At 35.2% G+C, this 20,347-nt stretch overlaps 2 protein-coding genes across 3 annotated transcripts; one reads left to right on the forward strand and one right to left on the reverse strand.

Annotated features, from left to right (window-relative positions):
- Nucleotides 1-358: 358 nt before the first annotated feature.
- Nucleotides 359-5,341, reverse strand: LOC141315920 (receptor expression-enhancing protein 6-like). The gene is made up of 5 exons (XM_073832756.1): nucleotides 5,077-5,341; nucleotides 3,749-3,842; nucleotides 3,438-3,576; nucleotides 559-715; nucleotides 359-393 (listed from the first exon to the last, which is right to left on the reverse strand). Exons 1-5 carry the CDS (start codon nucleotides 5,192-5,194, stop codon nucleotides 359-361), a joined length of 543 nt encoding a protein of 180 aa, XP_073688857.1. The 5' UTR covers nucleotides 5,195-5,341.
- A 4,016-nt stretch (nucleotides 5,342-9,357) lies between these two features.
- LOC141315917 (excitatory amino acid transporter 5-like) lies at nucleotides 9,358-20,194 on the forward strand. Of its 2 annotated transcripts, XM_073832754.1 has the most exons (12): nucleotides 9,358-9,535; nucleotides 10,109-10,164; nucleotides 11,053-11,303; nucleotides 12,239-12,318; nucleotides 12,972-13,187; nucleotides 15,604-15,646; nucleotides 15,737-15,947; nucleotides 16,995-17,094; nucleotides 17,485-17,718; nucleotides 18,341-18,535; nucleotides 19,787-19,921; nucleotides 20,012-20,194. In XM_073832754.1, the coding sequence occupies exons 2-12, from the start codon at nucleotides 10,131-10,133 to the stop codon at nucleotides 20,163-20,165; spliced, it is 1,653 nt and encodes a 550-aa protein (XP_073688855.1). In that variant the 5' UTR covers nucleotides 9,358-9,535; nucleotides 10,109-10,130; the 3' UTR covers nucleotides 20,166-20,194. The 2 variants fall into 2 exon arrangements, with proteins under 2 accessions (XP_073688855.1, XP_073688854.1); XM_073832753.1 differs by lacking the exon at nucleotides 9,358-9,535 and having other exon boundaries at nucleotides 10,099-10,164.
- The last annotated feature ends 153 nt before the right edge of the window (nucleotides 20,195-20,347 follow it).

Genomic DNA, 20,347 nt, shown 5'->3' on the forward strand with positions numbered 1-20,347 from the left:
ATACAAATTTGGAGAACATGTTTCATATTAAGGCACAGATCTTTCCAGTTTTATTTATTAAAATACAGTGACTTCAACATTTTCTTAAATTGGTTAAAGTGCTAAAGTATAGGGTGAACACAAAACAGAAATGTGAAATTAAATTAAACAGTATTCCCAAGAACATCTGTGGACCATTTGAGAAGTTCAAAAACATTTAAGTAACATTTTTGGGTGATTGTGCTGCCTGGCTCAGATGCAGTTAAGATGAATATTTTCAGTGGGGTTAGTGACTTAAACAATATGCTAGTCAAAAAATAAAAAGGCAAATGTAAACAAGGCTCCTGGTAAAATGATTCTTCATATCGCCACCTTCAAATCATTTATTCTTATCACTGTTCAGCAATGTGAAACCTGTTGGAGAAAGGCAGAGGAAAACAGAACTAAAGTTGGATCATGCAGACATCATTGCAAAACTAAATTAATAAAGTATCACAGTAAATAAGACAACCACTAATGTAATAAGAGCCTGAAAGTGAACTGATGATGGATTTCTAATGACAGGATGTTATGCTTTACCTTCCTGTGCCGCACTCTTGGCCTTTCCACTCAAGTCGCTGACTACGTTGTCGAATGTTGCTTCATGTTTGAGGAAGAATGGTCTCACCACACGTGTGTATATGATCTGAGAGCCATTCCATGAGACTGGAGCCATGCACCACAGCAGAAACAGGCACTGAAATACATATGTCAACTTCACATTTGCTGGCATTGTTCTCAAAAGATATTATGCTTTAATTGTACTTTTTGTTGCCTTAAAAGGTTAGTTCACCCCAACATGAAAATTTTTCTCATTAATTATTTACCCTCATGTTGTTCCAAACCTGTAAGAAATTTGATCATCTTCGCAACACAAGTTTAGATATTTTTGATATCTTTTTGAAATCCGAGGGTTTTCTGACCCTGCATAGACAGCAACGCAACTTACACATGCCACATTCAGGCCCAGAAAGGTAAAAAGACATTTTGATGAAATCCGAGAGCTTTCTGAACCGCAATGCAACTGACACGTTCAAGGTCCAGAAAGGCAGTAAGGACATTGTTGAAATAGTTCATGTGACATCAGTGGTTAAACCACAATGTTATGAAACTCCAAAAAAAAAAAAAAAATTCTTCACAAAAAGTATTCTCGTAGTTTTATAAGATTACGGTTGAACCACTGATGTCACATGGACTACTTTAACAATGTCCTTACTATCTTTCTGGAACTTGAACGTGTCAGTTGCATTGCGGTTCAGAAAGCTCTCGGATTTCATCAAAAATATCTTAATGTGTGTTCTGGTGGTGAACGAAGGACTTACGGGTTTGAAATGACATGAGAGTGCATAATTAATGACAGAATTTTCATTTTTTGGTGAGCTATCCTTTTAAAGTTTGATGAATTTACATTAAATGATCAACAGTGAGAGTAAAAACAAAAAGACAAAAAAATATTTCCTTTTCCTCTCTATGATTTTCTATCTAACAAACCTGAAAAAATACATATCACAGTTTCCAAAAACTATTAAGCAGCAGGACTCATTTTAATTTTTATAATAATAATAAAAAAAAAAATGTTACTTGAACACCAAAACAGGATGATGTGACAATGAAGACTGGAGTAAGGGCTGCTGAAAGTTCAGCGTTGCCACCAAAGGAATAAATTACTTTTTAAAAATATATTGAAATAGAAAATAATTTAATTCAAATTGTAATATTTCACATTTCACATTTTTACTCTATTTGTAAATTTTACTCTAAGTGTCATTTTAATAAATAAAATGAATTAGTAAAACACCTTTGATGAGCATAAGATGCTTCTATCAAAAACATCAAATCCAAACTTTTGAACAGTAGTGTATATGTATAATATCAGAGTTGAAATGCTCTAAAATGTGGTAATATTAAAACTTTGAGCTAAAGAATACAGCATTCAAATTCATCTCACAAAATAATTGAGTAAAAAAAAAAGAATAAAAAAAAAAAGTGTAGTTTGAAATGTTAACCACATTCTAGGTTTACAAACACTTAACTGCCATTTCTTTCTTGGTTTTGAAAATTCTTGTATTCCCCAACATACTACTAAAGAATGATCTCTTTTTTTGTTCTTAAGCCAAAAACTAAGGAAAATTGTGATTCTTGTAAAGAATCTTCTTTAAAATCACTGTAAATATAAAAAAGGATAACTTGGGAAGATATTTTATAAATGTATTGGGTTATTTTATATTAATTGTAATTGAGCATCACAACATAACGCTATAATGCTTGTTACTTCTTCTAGGGATATGCATGAGTTCTCTGAAGTGACACCAATGACTTTATTCAACAATTCTTCTCTTTAATGACGCAAAGGTGAGGCTATGCACAAATGTTCTTTGCGCACAAAAATATTCATATAGGTTTGCAAAATTACAGTTAAATCACTGATGTCACATGTTCTTACTGCTTTTATAGAACTTGATCATGGTGAGAAAGCTCTTGGATTTGATCAAAAATGTCATCATTTGTGTTCCGAAGATGAACAAAGGTCAAATGTGAGTAATTATTGAAAAATTTCATTTTTGGGTGAATTATCACTTTAATCTTAGCCTATAAATACAACAATTTTCTGCAACATTCATCACGAGACTATACATATACAGCCCGCATTCACTGTAACAGTACACACACACACACACACACACACACCTTTGACCAACAACAACTTATCAGATAACACAATTTTCTTTAGAAGAAAAAAAAAAGAGAAATATGTTCTTAGGAAAATATTTGAGAACTTCTTGAGAAATTTTCTTGAGAAATTCTTTCTTGGGAAAGAACATTCTTGCAAGCATCTTGGAATTTACCTAAAAAGTGTCTTGATCTCTTTCTTAAGAATATTTTTGTGAATTCTGCCCCTGATTATTTACAGTTTAGTGCTCAAACAATCGCTTGGCCTTGACATACAATTCACCTACCTCATGTCAAACTAATCAATACATGCTTTAACATCTATTCTAAGCACATCCACATCGAACTCTCCAAATTCAACGGACGTATCATGCCATAGTAAACATCTAATTAAGAATGATTTTTAATTAGGCAACTGAAATTGGAAATAAGGCATGCATATCATTTAAGATCTCAGCTCATCTTAGTCAGCTGCTACCTCATTTGTATAAATTGGCTATAAAGCATTCAGTCAAATTTAGAACAAGGATCAAAATTGAAATGAGGCTGTTGGTCGAGTTGGCAGTTAGTCAGGCATACTAAATATACACTATGCAAAACCTCTCAGCATGACCTACATACCAATACATTTACAGTCCCCCTACAGCAAGCTAATATACAACAAGGTGGATGGTTTCTAAACTCTCTCAAAAACATCCAAATACACATTAGAAGCATAAATTAAACATATTTTGATACTAAAACCTTACCTTCCCAGCATAGTAAAAGGGAAACCAAAAGAGGAAGATATCAGAGAAAAATTCAGACACACTGAAGAGTCCATAAACCACCCAGTAGGTTAGCCATTTGGTGTCATCTTCTTTATTGTTACTCTCAATGGCTTTGATGCTGCATGAGGAACAGAATGACATGTGAAAACAGGCCTGTCAATGTGGGTTGCTCTCATTATTGTGCTTCCTAAATGCTGTGCAAAAATATATATGTGGGCTTTTCCAGGTCTGGCATCTGCACCAGATGCATACTAGACAATTGTGAAGTTTGATATATCACGCATACTTACGAGGCATACGCTGGGTATACAAAACCAATCAAGTTGCAGAGGAGGGAGGCACCATATCCAAATAACAGATAGAGTGCCACAATAGTTACTGCACCTGCAGAACAAACAGAGACACATGATCACTGCCATTATTCAAATGAAGAAGTGCAAGCACTTGTATTTGGTGTTAGAGTTGACACCTAACAGGATGGAAGAAGCACAAACAATGTTTGTTTATATATGAACATAAGGCAGGTTTTCTTATTTGTGTAGTCTAGCCACTGCAATTCTGCACACTTGAGGACACTACATGTTTAAAAATAACCCTTTGGGAGCGGCTATTGGTAGAAGAAATTAGACCCTGAGAGATCTTACAAGAAATAGCTACACCACACATTAGACACTTCAGGGAACCAGTCGATGCAGTTGCACAGTTGGACCCAATAACGCATTTGACGATGGCACTTGACTTGTTGGATCATTTGCTTGATGCTTCTCAAACCAGCATGTGTTTTTGGTTTTAAAACAAAGAATACCAGATAAAAAGATGTAACGGGGAAGTGACAGATAGCCCTCAGGGAGAAAACTGTTCGTACGGCATCTGTTCTTGTCACACAGGCAAAGCAAAGTAATGATTAGTGACTCCTTTTTAATTCGAAGCTCTTTGGTGAATCGGGTGAACCGATTCTTAAAACCGTCTCTGGGTGCGCTTCCCAAAAGTAGCTGCGGTCTCAAGTTCTGTCGTTACCAAAAGAGTTAAATAGAACGACCATAGTTATCTAACGATGCTTTTTTGAAACGCACCATTTAACGAACGGACTATTCAACGAAACAAACTGAATCAACTTAAGTGGTTCTAGAATCAACAATTCATTTCAATGAACCATGAACTCTCTCTTGATAAAATCTTAATCAAAAACCACCAAAACAACAATATTTCTGTACAACTGAACTTCTTAGAACAAAGTATATCGGAGAACGCGTAGTAGCTAATATTAGCTTAAGTCAGAATCCGCCCAATTGTTGTTTTGTTCCGAACCAGCAGTTTTAAAAGAATCGATTCAGAGAAATGACTCGGACTTCACTGGTCTTATCAGTATGACTCCTAGAGCCCTTTGCACTCATTTGCAACATTCAGCAAGGCTTTACATATGGGTGGCTGTAACTTAAGTCACGTGTTAAAAAAATAAACTCATACTTTGCCTAAGAAAATCAATATTCGATGGTAATGTTTACACAGAAGAACTAATTTGACAGCTGATAGCCACAGTTTCAATGCATAATTTACGATTTATAATCCTGACTAAATAATTAAAGCAGCTTTCAAACGAAATGTTAGAACCACGTACCTGTTGCAATGTACTGTTTCTGAACTCCCGTTTTTTCCTCCAAAACCGCTAGAAAATCCGTTAACACATTTTTCTGCTTAAAAAACGCGTCGTAGCGTTCTGTAACAGTATTTAACATTTTGTCCTTACTCGTTTATACTACAACACAATGTAGTGAACAAGACCAGAATTGTAAACAGTTTTCCAAGCCAACTAAACTAACGCTGTACTTGCGGAAAGTTTGTCCCCTCGCAGCAGACCAGCAGCACAGGACTGGCTCATTACAGGCGGCCACTACGCGGCTGCGCACAAAATCTACGGCGGCCAATGGAATCTAATACAAACATATGATTCCACCTCCCTCACAGGTGATTACGATTCTGTTGAAATGCTGAGTAGGGAGTTGTGCTTTTGACTGAGAGCACGATTGTTTTGAAGGAAGGAGGCGTGTTGGAAAGCTTTTGATGAAAGAATGGATTTCTTTTTTCAGAAGAAACGTGCTCCTACATTTTCCTCACTATGTATCCGCTACAATCCTGGCATTAGGCATATAAACTGAATGCGAATAAATTAAAATTTCTATATTACATTTCGAAAGTTTAGGGCCAGTCCAGTCCAAAAGACTTTTGCCATGAGTTCCCTCAGACTACAACGACATATTAACTTGTCCTTGTGTTATCATCTCATTACGTAGAAACAAAAATTTCAAAATTCACGTTTGAGATTTGTTTGTATGTGATATATTGATTTAACTTATAAATACCACCATCATAAAAACCCATAGGAAAATTAAAGGGAACCCAAAGCTCTGATAGTCATATGAACAGCTCTAATGGGCTATGTGATTAAGCCATCCTACATATTGTCAATATCAATTGATCTGTCAATATGCCATTAATCTTCAGTTTTAAAACACCTAACTGGGTTTCATAAAATGTCTTATGCACTTGGTTTAGCTGTTTATTTCAAACTTGCCAGGGGAGGGTGCTCTCCTCTTCGTTCATGATGTCCCTATTCATGTAGTTTACTACAATTGTCTGTGTTGGTCTCATTTTATTAATATTGTCCTAAATTAAATGCTCTTTTAGGTGCTGGATAAGTCTTTTGATTTAATGTCTACGCGTTTATTTACAAAATTATTTCAGGGAAGACAGGACATCAGGTAATATGACACACATGAGAGATTTTTAATGATTTATTGCCCTTACATAACAATAACAGCCATTAATAATTGCCACAAGTCTATGTGTCATTCGGGAAATTCAATTCAGGGTCATTTGACGTCTTAGTAAAAATCTAGGCAAACGTCTTTGTAACATCTTTATTAAGATTATGAGCCACCTTAAAAAGCATTTTTATTATTCTGTATTTTAGAATTCTATATTCTAGGTCTATATTATTGCAAAATGACTTTTATTAATTATTTGTGAGGGTCTGTTTTAAGTTTTTTCAAAAGTAATTTCGTAACACATTTGATAAGTCAGTTACCTGGATGCCTGGCTATATTGGAGATGTTCAGATGTAAACAACAGCAATGTACTGCACGATTAATGTACTAGTGAATACGTTGTTATGTTAATTTATGCTGTGTAAACCACAGAAAAATGTGTTGAAGCTGATAAATCATATAGAAAAGGACTTAGTAAGTAGAAAAGGGCACAATATTTTGACCAACTAAAGTTAATAGGTGGTAAAGATATGTACAAGCAGTATTATTAAGATATTGGCCTGATATTTCACCTACATGGCTGAAAATGATAAGAACAAACATCAATGTTGTCAAGATTCTTGCCCTGGAAATCCTGGTTCAGTTTGGCCAAACAATGGTTCCTCCATTTTTTTGCACTCCCGGTCCGATTAGTAGAGCCCAAAACATGACATTAAGTGACCATTTTCAGCAGCAATAATCAGCAACATATGCAAGTTTTGTTTGGTTCAGTGGCATTGCTTACATTCAGTGCTGCCAATATGGCCGATTTTGGCGTGTCATGTAAACACTCTGTTGCTTCTATCAGAACTCAAGGCCCTGTTTTGTTAGAGCAGATTGGTTTGGCAGATTTTAAAACACCAGTCTGACAAATTATTGAATTGATTAATTAATGAATTAAAAATGCTGCTCAGAAAGTATACGAGGTGATTGGTACTAGTAACCATATGATCACCAGACATCTTATATATGACAAGCATTTAGCTTATTACTCTTTCCAAATATTGCTGTGAGGAGACAAGGTGAATAGATATCCACAAATATCCCAAAAAACAGATTTCAACTGCCAATAAGATTACATGCGCTAAGAAAATTATACTAATACCTTTGGGTAGATTATCATTATTGGTTTTAGCAGCACTGAAAGCTTTTGTGTTGAATTAGGATGTGGTAATATGAAATCCAGATATTAATCTCTTAAGCCATTTATACACCTGGCTGACTTACACCATTGTTTGATAAAATAGATAAACAAGCATAAAGAATTTAACAAATTTACTGTGATTTAATGTAAATAATTTAGTCGTAAATCATATTAAAGTGTGATTTTTTTTTTGTTTTCTGTCCTCTGATTTTATTTCAGTTTTGTTTCGCCTATTGCACTTTTTGTTGAGGTTAGGCCAGCATTAATCCATTTAATACTCCTCCCAGTATTAAAACACCTCTGAACCACGCACACCGCTGAATTTAGTTGATCTATAATAGTTGTGTGTCTGAGTTAAAAGAGACTATCATGTGTCTGCACATCTCCTGACTGCACATCTCCATCTCATAATGCCAACAATGTCACTAAACGGGACAGGCTTGTGTACCCTAACTCTTAAAAACTCATCAGGCCAAATTGCAATGGATAACAACACCACATTGTGCCTGCAGAGGATGTGCTAATTGTCCAGAAGACTTAATCCTCTTTTCATAGAATTGGGGAAGACTTTTTTACCTGATAATTAGCACCACCATTGCCCATACTGTGTGAATCTGTGCCTCATTCATTACTGTATGTTTAATATCTCTGTACATCTAATACCAAATGGATTTAGAGCATAGGTATACATTATGATCTGAAAAGCATTTTTTTGACTGAGTATCAGTCTACCATAACAGTGTTTACAGTTGTCATTCACTTATCTAATCGTGTCACACATAGTCAGTGACAAATTATTTTTCAGTGTCTCCATTCCTGTGTGCTTTACGCAGGGTAAAGTGGTGTGACGTCAAAACTGTTGCAGTGATTATTTAAGTTGACAATGCAGTCAGTAAATATATCCGCTCCTAGTAAATGGATTAGTATTTGATCGCACCCGGGACACCGCTGTCGTCACCTGTGATGGTTTCCGTTACATTTAGAGAAAGTCCAGCCTCTCAAGTCTACTCCGATTCCGCATGTAGTGGGTGAGTCAGCTTCCTATGGAGAAATCAATGATATTTGCATGTACATAATGAAATGATCTATACACGTTATTTTTCCGGAAGAATGGCATTTGCAAATTTTGTAGGTCTGGCTTCCGGTCTCATCCGTGTCCAGCTATTTTTAGCTGTACAAAACAGCTCGTTTTGCTGCTTGATTTTGCTGATTGGTCTGTCTTACCATATTCATTTAATGTATTATCTTAATTATGAACACACTGGTTTGTAGTGCAAACAGTTTTACTGTTTACTGCACATTGTTATTCTTCTCTTTATTTCCCTTTAGAGTCTCAGCCATAGGCTTACTCCCGCTTTGATGAATAAGGTGGATACACTGTAACATGAACACTGAAATTTATTTGAATACAAAGATTTAGGCCTACTTATTGTAGTTTTTGGGGAGGTTATTTGCTATTTATTTATGCTATTTATATACAGTTGAAGTCAAAGGTTTACACCTTGTAGGATCTGCAAAATGTGAATTATTTTACCAAAATAAGAGGGATCATACAAAATGCATGTTTGTTTGTTTTTTTAGTACTGACCTGAATAATATATTCCACATAAAAGACATTTACATATAGACCACAAAATAATAGTTGAATTTAATAAAATGACCCCCATTCAAAAGTTTACATGCACTTGATTCTTAATATTGTGTTGTTACCTGAATGATCCACAGCTGTTTTTTTGTTTTTGTTTTTTTAGTGATTGTTGTTCATGAGTCCCTTGTTTGTCCTGAACAGTTAAACTGTCTGCTGTTCTTCAGAAAAAAATGTTCAGGTCCCCAAGATTCTTTGGCTTTTCACATTTCTGTGTATTTGAACCCTTTCCAACAATGACTGTATGCTTTTGAGGTCCATCTTTTCACACTGAGAACAACTGAGGGACTACTACAGAAGGTTCAAATGCTCACTGATGCTTCAGAAGGAAAAAATCATGCATTAAGAGCTGGGGGTGTAAACTTTTGAACAAAATGAAAATTGTACATTTTTCTTATTTTGCCTAAATATCTTTTTTCTCTCTCTCTCTCTCTCTCGATAACTGCCCTTCAGAAGCTACAGAAGATGTTTCCCAGAAGACAAAGTAAGTGAAATTTACCCTGATCTTCAAATTCTAAAAGTTTTTACCCCAGGATCTTAATACATAATATTTCCTTCTCAAGCATCAGTGAGTGTTTTAACCTTCTGTAAGGTTGCATATGAATCCCTTAGTTGTCCTCAGTGTGAAAAGATGGATCTTATAATCATACAGTCATTGTTGGAAAGGGCTCAAATACACAAAAATGCTTAAAAAAAAAAAAAAGAATTTGTGGGACCTGAGGGATTCTATTTGAAAGCAGTTTAACTGTTCAGGACAAAGAAGGGATTCATGAACAACTATCACTAAACAAAAAAAGTATTAAGAATAAAGTGTATGTTAACTTTTAAACAGGGTCATTTTTATAAATTCAACTATTATTTTCTCTTGTGGACTATGTAAATGTCTTTTATGTGAAATATCTTATTCAGGTCAGTACTAAATAAAAAATAACATGCATTTTATATCTCTCTTATTTTGATAAACTTATTAACATTTTGCAGAATTCTGCCAGGTGTATGTAAACTTTTGACTTCAACTGTATATCTTGTTTAAAAGCATGTTACTTTTACCTTTCAGAACCCAAACAAATCTTCATTTTATGGACTGGACTGGAGTCCTTCCAATGCCGTCTGGTAATTAAATCAATACCCGCAGTACACGCCAATGTTGGAAATGCCTGTAGTGCAGCGGCAGAAATCCCATTAAGGCATGACGTTCAAACTAATAAGGGGCATGTCCTTTATCTCCGAATAGCCTCCACCCCATGTGTTCTAAGTAAAAGTAGTACAGCCATGAAAAGCTGTCAAAACTAAAGAACATCCTTTTTCCATGTGAGCTAGAACTGCTGTAGGAAAAGGACAAATTGACAGCAATTTAATGCATTTAACTCACTCTTCTGAACTGCTCCTCTCCTTTGTGTGGTGTAATTATATATTGTTATACGACTGGATGATTTAATTGTGGCTCTATTAAAGTAACATGACCTATTCAGTAATATATTTTTTAAGATTCTCTAGTCTTGATGGATCTACTTACATACTCTTAAAACTGATTACACAAAATTTGATTTGATTACATAAAACTGTTTTGGTTTATGTTTAATATATTTTTAAACTCAAAACTAATTGAAGCTGTGGTTAGTGCATAGGTTCCAGATGTTCAGCTGTGAATTTGAGCGTGGCCTGCTCAGTCTTCCTCCAGATGGAAATGTGAAATTTTCATTATTCGTGCAATGTCACCTTGTTTTAAATAAACCATGACTTTTTAAACTCGCATTGATTTGAAACTGACCCCACACTGACCTTGGCCTCGTATTCTAGGATTAGTGCTTCACCACTTTATCTTTCCACAGTCAATGGCCTCCAGACTCTGACTAGGTTCTTTTAATACCCTTATTCCTTATAATCGCCTCTGACTGTGCTGTCGTGAAGGCAGTGGTTTGGATCTATACTTGATTGCTTAATCTGTTGTTAGAAAAGGTTTACACAGAAAGTCTCTCGCAACACATCCTGCCCACACAGGTCTTAGGATGGATGAGAATCGGAGCAGCTCAAGGCCCGCATCTTCCCAGGGCCATTCCCCACCTGCGAGCCCCTTGAGAAACATGGTGGAATATTTCAAGAACCTTATCATGAACTCAATATCTCCAAAGTTTCGCGAATGGTTAAAGGACTACTGCAAAAGGAACGGCTTGCTCACCTTATCAGTGTTAGCAGTGATGTCTGGCTGTGTGGTGGGATTCACATTAAGAAGCTTGAACTTGTCAACACAGGTAACATGGAACATAAAGCTTGTTTTTTTATGTTTGTGGGTTTTTGAATAGATTGGGGAGGGGGGGGGGGTGCATTTCTTTCTTTTTTTCATTAGAACAGAGAAGTTAAAAGGTGCTCATTTAAAATTTAAATTGTGTGTGGCTTATAAAAATATATGCTCCAGCAACTTAACATTAAGTACAGCCATTATAGTAATTGAATAAAAGAATGTTCCGGATTTGCACAGACAATTTAGACTCATCACTAAATGAAAAAGCTAAGTTTACAGTAATGCACTTACATTGAAAATCTACAGGACAAAGCAGTGCGCATGCAGGAAAAATACACACTGTAGCCACAAAACCTTAACATTATTCATAGATAACATGGTAAAATCACTTATTAATCATATGCACTGTTTACATAAAATAAGTGCATCAGAAATTCATAACCATAAGTGGAAGGGCAGCTGCTAAAAGGACGATATAGAAAACTAAAACAAAAAACACAACGTAACAACATTTTGTAAAGAAGAACCAAGAAGGGCTTTAATAAAAAAAAATTCTAAAAACTGAGGGATGACTTAAAATATCGGTCGTACCACATTTGCTGTCAGTAGTGTTTTGCTATCTTTAGAAGGTGGAACATTTTTCATTTTAAGTTGTTTTTGATGACCTTTGCTCTTGAAGTCTGGTAAAAAATATAAAATATACACACATTTCTGTTGCATGTATACTCAAAACTATGTCTTATTCATGTAACATCTGACTTTGTTATCCATAAATAAACTCCAAACTGCTTACAAGGTCAGCTAAGGAGAAACACACTTTAGAAAAGTCAACTGACGTAATTCTTCAGGAATATTACAGAAATAATAAATATTGAAATTCTAGTAGAGTTTAAATATTTGAAATTAATTTAGTCACTAAAAGCCATGTTTTCTCTTTCCCCTCAGGCAAAAATCTACTTTTCTTTTCCTGGAGAACTTCTAATGAGAATGCTGAAAATGTTGATTCTTCCTCTCATCACATCCAGGTAACTACACACCAGTGGCTTTTATTTTATTCAAGATGTCAGCATTCCTGAGACCAAACATATAGACTGTATTTGACATTTTTGAGAAAACAACAAAATATCATCTATCAGAAAAAAAAAACGTTTGATCATGAGAAATGCTTAATTTCTGACATTTTAAAACCTTTTCAGTAAATACTGGGATAGTTGATTGTTACATAAGACATATTATAAAGTCTAAAATTTGAAAAACACTTGAAACATATTATAGATTATGGAAATAAATTGCAGTCAGCCATTATTAAAACTGAAAAGAAACTTATCTGCAATTAGTGGAGGCAGCTATCCACCTTATATTTTTCCTGTAAGAGCTGGAGCAGCCATTTGTAAATTTTACGGGTCTAGCTTCCGGTCTCTTCCATGTCCAGCTATTTTTAGCTGTACGAAACAGCTAGTTTTGCTGCTTGAAATTGCAAATTGGTGTGTCTCTTATCAAATGTAACGTGTTATCCTAATTATGAACGCACTGGTTTCTAGTGCAAACAGTTTTACAGTTAACTGCATGTTGTTATTCTTCTCGATAGCGCCCGTAGACTTACGTCCGCACTGAAGAATAAGGTGGATATGTGAGAATATTTAAAATAATGATTGAAACGCCAACACTTTCCTTACAGTTTAATGTCTGGCTTGTCTGCTATGGACACTAAGGCCAGTGGACGCCTGGGCCTTCTCACCATCACATATTACCTGTGGACTACCTTCATTGCTGTAATTGTGGGGATTATTCTGGTACTGATCATTCATCCTGGAACCGGCACTGAAAAAGAGGGACATAAAGCCGCAGGAGGGCCAGTGATGACGTCTGCCGATGCCCTGCTTGATTTGATCAGGTATTATTCAGAATAATATTAGAACCTACCTCTCAGTTTTTGGCAGAAACAGTGTAAAGAGAAGGGGACGGACCACTTCTAGAAAAATGAACAAAATATGGGAGCTGTAGGAAAGGAAGTCCCGGCCTTCAGTTATAAGTCAGCCAGTCAGCTTATTAGCACAGGTGGAATTTTGTTTCATTGCACTCCAAATGCAAATACACATTAGCTAGAGAAACGTGAAACCTGTTAGATGTATTGGTTATTTTAAATATGTTATTTATGTTTCTCTATTCAAGCAGAAAACAACTATACTTTACTCCTTAGTCATCCTTAGTGAGGCAGAAAAGGACTGTTTTTTAACATTTTTTTTTTTTCAAAAAAGTCCCTTTTTAAGGTAAGTCAGTCCAGTGTCTAGGGTCATTGTCAAGATGGCCGTCTAGGGATTTTGTTGAAGTGTGGTGTTGGACAAAAATTTAGACAAACAAGCTTTATGTCTTCGCCATTATCGTTATTTCTTTAAAGTCAATGTAAATGAAATTAGATTCTATTTACGTTTCTAATTCCTTAGGCTAATTTTGATCTTAATGTTTCTTTCTCGATGTTATTACGAATCATCAGTGTTTTTTGTCTTTAAAATGGTAAATCAGAATATAACAACTTGGTCAGTTTTTTTCCACCTCACTTACATCGTGTCAACATCGGAAGCGACAACTGTCCAACAACAGCTATCGGCACTGGACTCGACAAAGCGGACGCTGCAAATCATTTGAACTTTGTGTCAATACATCAAAAATAAAATGAGACATCAAATTATTTGTTGAGTCATGTCAGGCCGGGCCGCATCCAGTGAGTGTAGACAGCTTTTGCCATATCGCTTCGCTCGTATCCGTAGTAGACAAGGTGTTAGGTAAAAATATAGTGAATATAGCATTAATAATAGACTAATAAACTAATAGACAAAAAGCCAGTTAAACACTGTTTCAGCAAACTAGCATGCGCATTCTGGTATATAACATTCACTTTACAAAATCCAATTAGTTTCCCTTCCCTTAGTTCTGCCCTGCATTATTTTTCAATTTGTTTTTATATCTTTTATATCTTATATCAAAAGTTTTTATATCTTGTATAAAATATGTGACCCTGAACCACAAACCAGTCATAATGGTCAATTATTTAAAACTGATATTTATAAATAATCTTAAATCTTAATAAATAAGGATAGAACTGTCACACTCTGGTGGGTTGAGGAGTGGAGATGGAGGAGGAGAACCGGAGTAAATGAATAAATAAAGTTTATTAAACAAAACACTGAAAATGATTACAAACAAACAAAAACCGGGAGCAAGAAACGAGCACTTGTAACGTTATCGACGGACAAGGGGTAGTGAGCAGACACAGACTTAAATACACAAAAGACAGGGCGTGGTTACAAAGGAGATAACAGTATGACGAGGGGGAAATACAAATATGGGCATGATCAAACCAAAAGGAACTAAACACTAGGGGGAGACAAGGACTAAACCATTATCAAGGAAAAATAGGGGAAAAAACACTAGGAAAACAGAGCAGAACAGGACAAAACACAGACATAAACCTGACAAGAACAGTATTTGGCCAAGATACAACTATTTAAAAATCTGAGGGTGCAAAAAAATCTAAATATTGAGAAAATCACCCAAATTGTCCAAATGAAGTTCTTAGCAATGCATATTACTAATCAAAAAATTAAGTTTTGATATATTTACAGTAGGACATTTACAAAATATCTTCATGGAACATCTTTACTTAATATCCAAATGTTTTTGGCATAAAAGAAAAATAATTTTGACCCATACAATGTATTTTTGGCTATTGCTACAAATATACCAGTACTACTTAAGGCTGGTTTTGTAGTCCAGGGTCACATATCTGTACTTTATTTAGTATCCTATTCAAAAAACAAACTGTAAGCAGTTCATTTTAGTTTTATTGATCAGTATAAGAAGCGCATTAAACTTACATAACCGCTTTCGAGCTGTAGTCAAGCTTTCAAAGGTTAAGCTTCGCTTTTGCTCTATACTGTCACTGGACAGAAGGATTGGAATTAGGTATATTTAGAGAGCTACTTAAGAGGATGTGAATGACACGGCTTTTCCAGAATGCGAAAGATGCTCCTGAGCTCCAGACCAGATTTAATTGGATTGTAGTCAGGGACACGCCAGTAGAATTGGTGCTTTATAAATAAAGCATTAGCTGATAGCCTCTGAGATAAATAACACCTAGCAGGCCATGACACAGCCTTGTACAATACTCAAATCTAGTGATTCTAAAACAAACAATTTTGTGTTGATGTTTTGGCCTCAGAAAACTGTCTAATAATAGTCGTATACTCAGGACAACTAACTGTTTTGCTAAAAGGTCCATGATTGTGAACAGTTTTTTGTTTTTTCAACAGGAACATGATTCCATCCAATCTGATTGAAGCCACATTTCAGCAGGTGAGAAACACACGAAGAACCAAGTAAATAAACTAATCATCTACAGTGTTTTGTATCTAATTCCTCTCCATCTGTGCTCTTCTGTTTCAGTATAAAACAGAGCTTGTGCCCAATTTTAAAAACAGTGCAAAATCATCACAAGCCAACTTTGTGTACATCATGCCAGACTATGAAAACCCCAAGATGGGTCACCCAGTGTTTCTTGAACTCACTCCTCCGCCTGAAATCCTCTACAAGATTGTACCAGGGAAAAGCAATGGGATGAATGTGCTAGGAATTGTCATTTTCTCTGCCACTATGGGTGCGTATAGAAGAGAACTGTCATATATTGCACTATAAAGCTGAAAAGATCATCTTAGGCCAGATTAAGCTCCTTACTGTTGATTTAGGGTTATGGTGAAGGAGTTCACCATTAAAACTAGCTGTTTATAACTGGTTAAACTACTTGAAAAGCCTAATGGGAACACCAGTATACCAGCATCCCATGTTGGGGACTAGCATCCAAAATGGTGACCATCAGTGTTGATTTTGTTTCAGTCGGACAGCAAAGATGTATTGTACAATTTAAACTCTTAGATCAACATTAAAGAGTTTTTGCAACTTATTTACTGAAACAGGATATTTAAAAAGAATTAACAAAAATTGCAATTCTGTTATTAATTACTCAAACTCGTGTCATTCCAAACCCATAACACCTTTGTTCATCTTCAGAACACTAATTAAGATATTTTTGATGAAATCCAAGAGCTCTCTGCGTAAACAGCAACGCAACTCACATGTTCAAGACCCAGAAAAGTAGCAAGGACACTGTTAAAATAGTCCATGTGACATCAGTGGTGCAACTGTAATTTTATCAAGCTACGAGAATACTTTTTGTGCACAAAAAAAAAAACGAAACAAAAATAACTTTATTCAACAATTTCTTCTCTTCCGTGTCAATCTTCAAAGCAAGTTTACGATGCTGACGTTCTGACAGAACCTGGATGCGTTGAGCCTTGTTTACGAGCAGAAGAATGCACACACGCATGTCAAAGACTGACACGGTAGAGAAGAAATTGTTGAAAATCATTATTTTTGTTTTCTTTGCACACAAAATATGTTCTCATAGCTTCATAATATTACGGTTGCATTGCTGTCTATGCAGGCTCAGAAAGCTCTCGGATTTCATCATAAATATCTTAATTAGTGTTCTGAAGACGAATGAAGGTCTTACGGGTTTGGAACGACATGAGGGTGAGTAATTGATGACAGAATTTTCATTTTTGGGTCAACTATCCCTTTAAGTCCTTGCTAAATAAAAGTACTAATTAAAAAAAAATCACTGACCCCCTTTTTGTTGCCTCCCCAGGTCTCCTGCTTGGTAGAATGGGATCCAGAGGTTCACCCTTAGTGAATGTGTGTCTTTGCATCAATGAATGTGTCATGAAGATCATCAATGCTGCTATGTGGTAAGTAAAAAAGGATTAGTTCATCCAAAATGAACTACCTGTGACTAGATATTTGTAATTTCAACTATGATAACTATGTATTGGACATACTACACATAACTACAAGGACATGTCATGCAAACCTATTAAAGTACCATGTGACTGACCAATAAAGCAGAAACCCAGACCAAAACAAATGAAGAGCCAGCTGTCTCTTACATCAGCGTAATAGTTTAAAAACAACTCTAAGCCTCCTTATTCTACTAAATGGGGTTGGCAGTGGAAAGGTGTTCTGATCTAAGAGAGTCAAGCCAGCTGAAAAGCTGATTTAGTCAGTCAGTAATGCATTTAAATCACAGTTAAGTGCAATAAGCAAATTATAAATATAAATTGTTTTTGTTTTTTGTACAGGTACTTCCCATTTGGAATTGTATTTCTGGTTGCTGGGAAGATCTTAGACATGCATGATCCTGCGGTCCTTGCGGAGAAGCTGGGGATGTACTTCATGACTGTTCTGGCAGGACTGTTCGTCCATGGTGTGATTTTGCTGCCGCTGTTCTTCTTCCTGTTCACCAGGGAAAACCCCTTTAGCTATATCCGTGGCCTCCTCCAGGCTCTGGTTATCGCTTTGGCAACTTCATCCAGGTAAGGAAGCTGGTTTGAACAGCCTTTCAGCTTGCCGCAACACAAACACGATGTTAATTCATGATCTATTTCAGGGAATAGTTTCACTGAATCACATTAAATTAAATAATTAAAGTGTTTTTCTTCCAGTGTACTAAATGATTATTAAGGGATAGTTCACCCTAAAATGAAAATTCGGTCATTAATTACTCGCCCTCATGTCGTTCCAAACTCGTAAGACCTTCATTCATCTACGGAACACAAATTAAGATCATTTTGATGAAATCCGAGAGCTTTCTGACCCTGCAGAGACAGCAACACAACTACCACATTCAAGGCCTAGAAAGGTAGTAAGGACATTGTTAAAATAGTCCATGTGACATCAGTACTTTTATAAAGCAATGAGAATACATTTTGTGTGCAAAGAAAACAAAAATAACTTTATTCAACAATTTCTTCTCTTCTGTGTCATTTTCTACTGTGCATTTATGCGATTACCACAGTGAATTTATTAATGACAGAATTTTCATTTTTGGGTGAACCATCGCTTTAACATTTAGAATTCTAAAATTTGAAATAAGCAACAAATGGTTTTATTCTTTATAAAGTAATTTGCATATTTAAATAATCCTTCTCTCTCCAGTTCAGCTACTCTGCCCATAACAATGAAGTGCTTACTGGAAAACTGCCATGTGGATCGGAAAATCGCTCGATTTGTACTTCCTGTGGGTGCTACTATCAATATGGATGGCACAGCGTTATACGAAGCAGTGGCAGCCATCTTCATTGCCCAGGTCAATGAGTACGAGCTTGACTTTGGACAACTTGTTACTATTAGGTAAAGTATTTCAGTTACATTCAGAATAATATATTACGTGCCGTATAAAAGTTTGGGATCAGTAATATTTGTAATGTTTTTTTTATGGAGTCTCTCATGCTCTTATGCTGATCAAAAATACAGAAAAAAACAGTAATATAGTGAAACAGTATTGCAATTTATAATATTGTTTTCTTATTTTAATATACTTTAAAATATAATTGATTTCTGCTGTATTTTGATCAGCCATTACTCTAGTCTTCAGTGTCACATGATCCTTCAGAAATCTTTCGAATATGCTGATTTATTATCAATGTCGAAACTGTTGTTCTGCTTAATATATATATATTTTTTGAATCTGTGATACTTTTCTTCTTTGATGAATACAAAATAAATAGCATTTATTCAAACTGGAAATCTTTTCTAACAATACAATCTAAGTTTTTACTCTCACTTTGTATCCATTTAACATCCTTGCTGAATAAAAATATTAATTTCTTCAAAAAAAAGTTAGAAAAAAATGACTAAACTTTTAAATAGTAGTGTATATTGTAACACAAAATGTCTGTTTTGAATAGACACTGTTCTTTTATCAAAGAATCCTGCAAAAAAGTATCACAGGTCCCAAAAAATATTAAGCAGCAGAACTGTTTCCAACATTGATTATAAATCAGCATATTAGAATGATTTCTAAAGGATCATGTGATACTGAAGACTGGAGTAATGATGAGTAAATTCAGCTTTGCTTCACAGGAATAAATTATATTTTAAACTATATTAAAATAGAAACCTCTTTTTTTAAATTGCAACAATATTTCACAATTTTTTTTATCTGTATTTTTGATCAAATAGATGCAGCCTTGATGAACATAAGAAACTTCTTTAAAAAGCATAACAAATCTTACTGATCCCAAACTTTTGAACTTTTTGGCAGTGTATTAGCAGTCGAAAGTTTGGAATAATTAAAAAAAAAAATGTTTTTTGAAAAAAGTCTTATGATGACTTATGATTAACCAAGGCTGAATTTATTAATGAAAAAAAGTAAGAACATTAATGTTATAAAATATGGAAAATGGAAAACAAAAAAATATTGCTTTTAATTTGTATTATTTCACAATATTACTGTTTTTACTTTATTTTTGATCATATTGATTTGGAATAAAACATTCGAATCTTTTATTTCAAACTTTTAACCACTAGTGTACAGTGACACAAAGCTGCATGTACCAATGAAAGCTGCATGTGACTTGACGTTCGTCTTTCTATTCTCAGTATCACAGCTACAGCGGCAAGTATCGGAGCAGCTGGAATCCCTCAGGCTGGTCTTGTTACCATGGTTATCGTCCTTACCTCAGTGGGTTTGCCTCCAGATGACATCTCACTTATTGTAGCTATCGACTGGATCCTGTAAGTACAACCGATTTAATACACTTAAATACTACCGCATATACACACATAACTCAATAAAAGTCAATCTCACGCATTGTTTTTCATCAGGGACCGATTTCGAACAATGATCAATGTGCTTGGAGACGCATTAGCCGCAGGAATCATGGCTCATCTGTGTAGAAAGGACTTCCAGAAAGACATCCCATCCACAACCAACTCAGAGAGAGTAAGATATATTCAGCATTTGCTCATTTATATGTGACCCTTGACCACAAAACCAGTCATAAGGTTTTTTTTTTACTATGTTTTAGATTTGTACAAAATCTGAAAGCTGAATAAATAAGCTTTCCACTGATGTATGGTTTGTTAGGATAGGAAAATATTTAACCAAGATACAACTTTCTGAGAATCTGGAATTTGAGGGTTCAAAATAAAGTTCTTAAC

This window comes from Garra rufa, unplaced genomic scaffold (genome assembly GCF_049309525.1).
Source record: "Garra rufa unplaced genomic scaffold, GarRuf1.0 hap1_unplaced_057, whole genome shotgun sequence".
Lineage (NCBI taxonomy): Eukaryota > Metazoa > Chordata > Actinopteri > Cypriniformes > Cyprinidae > Garra > Garra rufa.

Bases quoted from the DNA above. Each gene is read 5' to 3' on its own strand.
- LOC141315917 (XM_073832754.1), top strand. From the start codon at position 10,131: ATGGACTGGACTGGAGTCCTTCCAATGCCGTCTG. The intron at 10,165-11,052 runs GTAATTAAATCA...CTGCCCACACAG, and splicing joins AGTCCTTCCAATGCCGTCTG to GTCTTAGGATGGATGAGAAT. The intron at 11,304-12,238 runs GTAACATGGAAC...CTTTCCCCTCAG, and splicing joins GCTTGAACTTGTCAACACAG to GCAAAAATCTACTTTTCTTT.
- LOC141315920 (XM_073832756.1), bottom strand. From the start codon at position 5,194: ATGTTAAATACTGTTACAGAACGCTACGACGCGTTTTTTAAGCAGAAA. The intron at 3,577-3,748 runs GTAAGTATGCGT...TTCCTCATGCAG, and splicing joins GTATACCCAGCGTATGCCTC to CATCAAAGCCATTGAGAGTA. The intron at 716-3,437 runs GTAAGGTTTTAG...TATGTATTTCAG, and splicing joins CCTTTTACTATGCTGGGAAG to TGCCTGTTTCTGCTGTGGTG.